Below are 2,887 nucleotides of genomic sequence, written 5' to 3'. Positions count from 1 at the left end.
GGGAGGGGACTTGACTCGTATTTTGCGCGCTGATACGCAAAACATTTTAAATTAAAAGAAGAAGAAAAGATAGATAAGTGTGCGATTTTCGCTGTGGAGCAGGGTACCAGAGTTTTTGCCCCGGAGTTGTCTGTTTCCTTGATACTCAGTCAAGAAAGAAGTATATAATTAAGGTAAGTAAGTATCGATACACTTTCTCTCTTACCTACCTAGTACTAATTCCTATCGAACATAGTACACTAGCTAGGTGTGGCTTGATATCCACATGAGCCTGCACTATATTGTAAATTTTCTTTCAGTCTCTCTTCTGTCTAAAGTAAGAAAGAAGTAAGCCCAAGTCCTTTGACCTGCTGGCTGGGTGCAAGCTCTTCTGTCCAGACAGCAATCTAAATCTAAAGTGAAGACAACTTAGCTTACCTCTCTCAGGTATTCCATCACGGCGAGCACACGGACCATGAACTAGAAAGCTCCATCTTAGAAACTGACTGTTGTCTGTCAGTGTGATAGGAGATTCTGGGCGGACTAGGCTGGACTAAGGGAGGGGAGAGAGAAAGAGACATGGATGCTCTGAGGCTGGTAGGTGGAGTAAATATAGTAGATCACTTGATGATAAGTATGGTATCTTATCTAGATTGATCTTTTTATCTCTAAAGACAGTAGTAAAAGCAGAACAGGTTCTGACTTTTTATGTCTGCTCTAGAAACTCTCTGTTAATACTGTTCTGTATGTTTCTTTGAAAACAAAAGATAGAGGATAATAATAAAGAATAATATTCTCTAGGTAACTTCTAGCTTCATAATATGCAAATGAAGCTATATACATGATATTTTGCACTGTTGCTGCTGTGGGCTACAAGAGAAAGAAAGAAAGAAAGCAAAAAAGTAGGTGATGAGCTGGTTAATATACCTTTTCCAGGTGGCAAACATGCATTCATTCATTCTCTTTCCTCAAACCTTCTACCTAGGACATATTCATTGTTCCTTGCCCGTTCAGATGTAAATCTAAAGGGAGTGAAGGAAACTTATCTTAGGCGGTGGACACATGGAAAGGTGAACATATTCACAGACAGATACTGGGAGCTCAGGAAGTAGGGACAGGAGAAGGTAGAGATAGCATGGCTGGGAGTGTTGATAGACTGTAGTAAATGTTAGTTGAATGTTAAGATAATGGAGATGTAAAGCGGAATGGAAGTATACAAGCTTCATGCGTAGAAATGCAACAGAGAAACACCGGCGCTGAGATACATTGCAGGGTTGGGAGACAGGTAGCCAGGACGCACTTCACAGAGCTTGCACTACCTGGTGCAAAGGCCGATTGCAAAGGCTAGTCGAAGTCTAGGTGAGGCATGAAGGAAATAAATCAAACTTCCATACTATGTAAGCGGGACGGCAAAGCGATACCACTGTCGAGATCCACCTTGGGTTTGGAGGGATAGACATGATCAATAAACCTGTTCGACGCCAAAATTACAGTCCAAGAGACCAGGTCCCACCTGCGAAATCCAGTTGTAAAGCAGGGATCACGAAGCAACACCGTCATCGAGATACGCCACGGGTTTGAGCATACAGACACCGAAGCAGGTGGTCAGGATACACATCGAAGAGGAAAGCGGCGAGGCATAAGAGAAACCCCACGTTTCGCGAGCTCGGATAATCACCAGAAAAGACAAGAGGGAGAACAAACAGGCTCACTATGTACGAGCGACGAAGAGATACTGCCGTCGAGATACACCGCAAGCTTAGGTCAGGTATCCACAGGCAGTTGGATCGCACGTCCAAGACTAGAGACAAGATAAGAGAACGCCAGGGCCCCGAGCTGAGACGACAAGCTCCAGCTGTAAATCAAGACGCGGCAAGAAGGAAGAAATTAGGTAAAGACTTACCGTGGACAGTAAGTAGGGACAGGGACGAAGCACCGCCACCACCACCACCACCACCACCGTCGAGACACAGCTCGGTCCACGAGTCCAAGTCTATTCCTGGACCGAAAACTCCAGCTAAAACTACACAAGGACAGATGTGCCTAAGACAGCGACGTCGAGGTATGCATACCTCAGTCACCACGTCCAAGAACATGTCCCGGGCTGCAGACCGCTCCAGGAAATCAAGATAAGCAGGAAGGAAACAGACCAACCAACTGCATGTAGACACGACAGTACTATACGCGACGATTAAGAGACGAAACAAGTACATCAAGATGAACCTCGGGTCGGGCATAGCTGACAGGTACTAAGGCAAGCACAAGTTCTCAGAAAGCACATCAGGATCCAAGCAGCAATTCAAGACAACAAGCCCACACGCCACCACCCGATCTGAGAACTAATGTCTGTACATAGAACAATGGGAAGGAAAAGAAATGTAAACCCACTGAGAGCTGTGTATAGCCAAGTCCCTACCCAGTAAAAACATGTCCAGAACTAAAGAACCAATGTTATGCAACCCCAAACCACAAACTCTAACTCTCACCCATGACAAGCTAATATGTAAGGAACAAAAGAAACAAACATACCTACCCAAGGAGCGACAAAAACCGTCAAGATGACAGGACAAGCACGATTACCTCGAGTTTAGGCTGCCTACAGTAGGTGGGAAAAACGGGTCCAAGAACCTACCAATGAAAGCCACTGGACGAGGCTCAAGGCAGGTGATTCCCATCTGTAAGCAAGCACCAGCTGAAATCTGAAATCTGAAAATCTGAAATGTTGGAAGCCCAAGCAAGAAAGAAAGGCCAAGTCAAGCCAACCTACCTCATCATGGAGGGGGAAATAAAAGAACAACCTTAGGCTTAGGTGCAGTACAAGTACTGTACTACCTGTGAAGGCACTATGAAATGATGAAACCAGTGCGTCTGCACGACAAAGTGTTAGGCCACACGTCAACTTTAGTTA

The 2,887-nt window shown here is 45.1% G+C and overlaps 1 protein-coding gene across 1 annotated transcript; it reads left to right on the top strand.

Moving 5' to 3' along the window:
* Positions 1–1,692: 1,692 nt before the first annotated feature.
* Positions 1,693–2,000, top strand: VTN00DRAFT_5206 (uncharacterized protein; the record flags this gene model as incomplete). The annotated part of the gene is made up of 2 exons (XM_069431712.1): positions 1,693–1,836; positions 1,899–2,000. The coding sequence occupies 2 exons, from the start codon at positions 1,693–1,695 to the stop codon at positions 1,998–2,000; spliced, it is 246 nt and encodes an 81-aa protein (XP_069282715.1).
* Positions 2,001–2,887: the final 887 nt, after the last annotated feature.

This window comes from Thermoascus crustaceus, assembly GCF_041956765.1.
Source record: "Thermoascus crustaceus strain CBS 181.67 unplaced genomic scaffold VTN00scaffold_27, whole genome shotgun sequence".
Classification (NCBI taxonomy): Eukaryota; Fungi; Ascomycota; class Eurotiomycetes; order Eurotiales; family Thermoascaceae; genus Thermoascus; species Thermoascus crustaceus.
The sequence above is the reverse complement of the archived record's forward strand: the minus strand, read 5'-3'. Positions and strand labels throughout refer to the sequence as shown.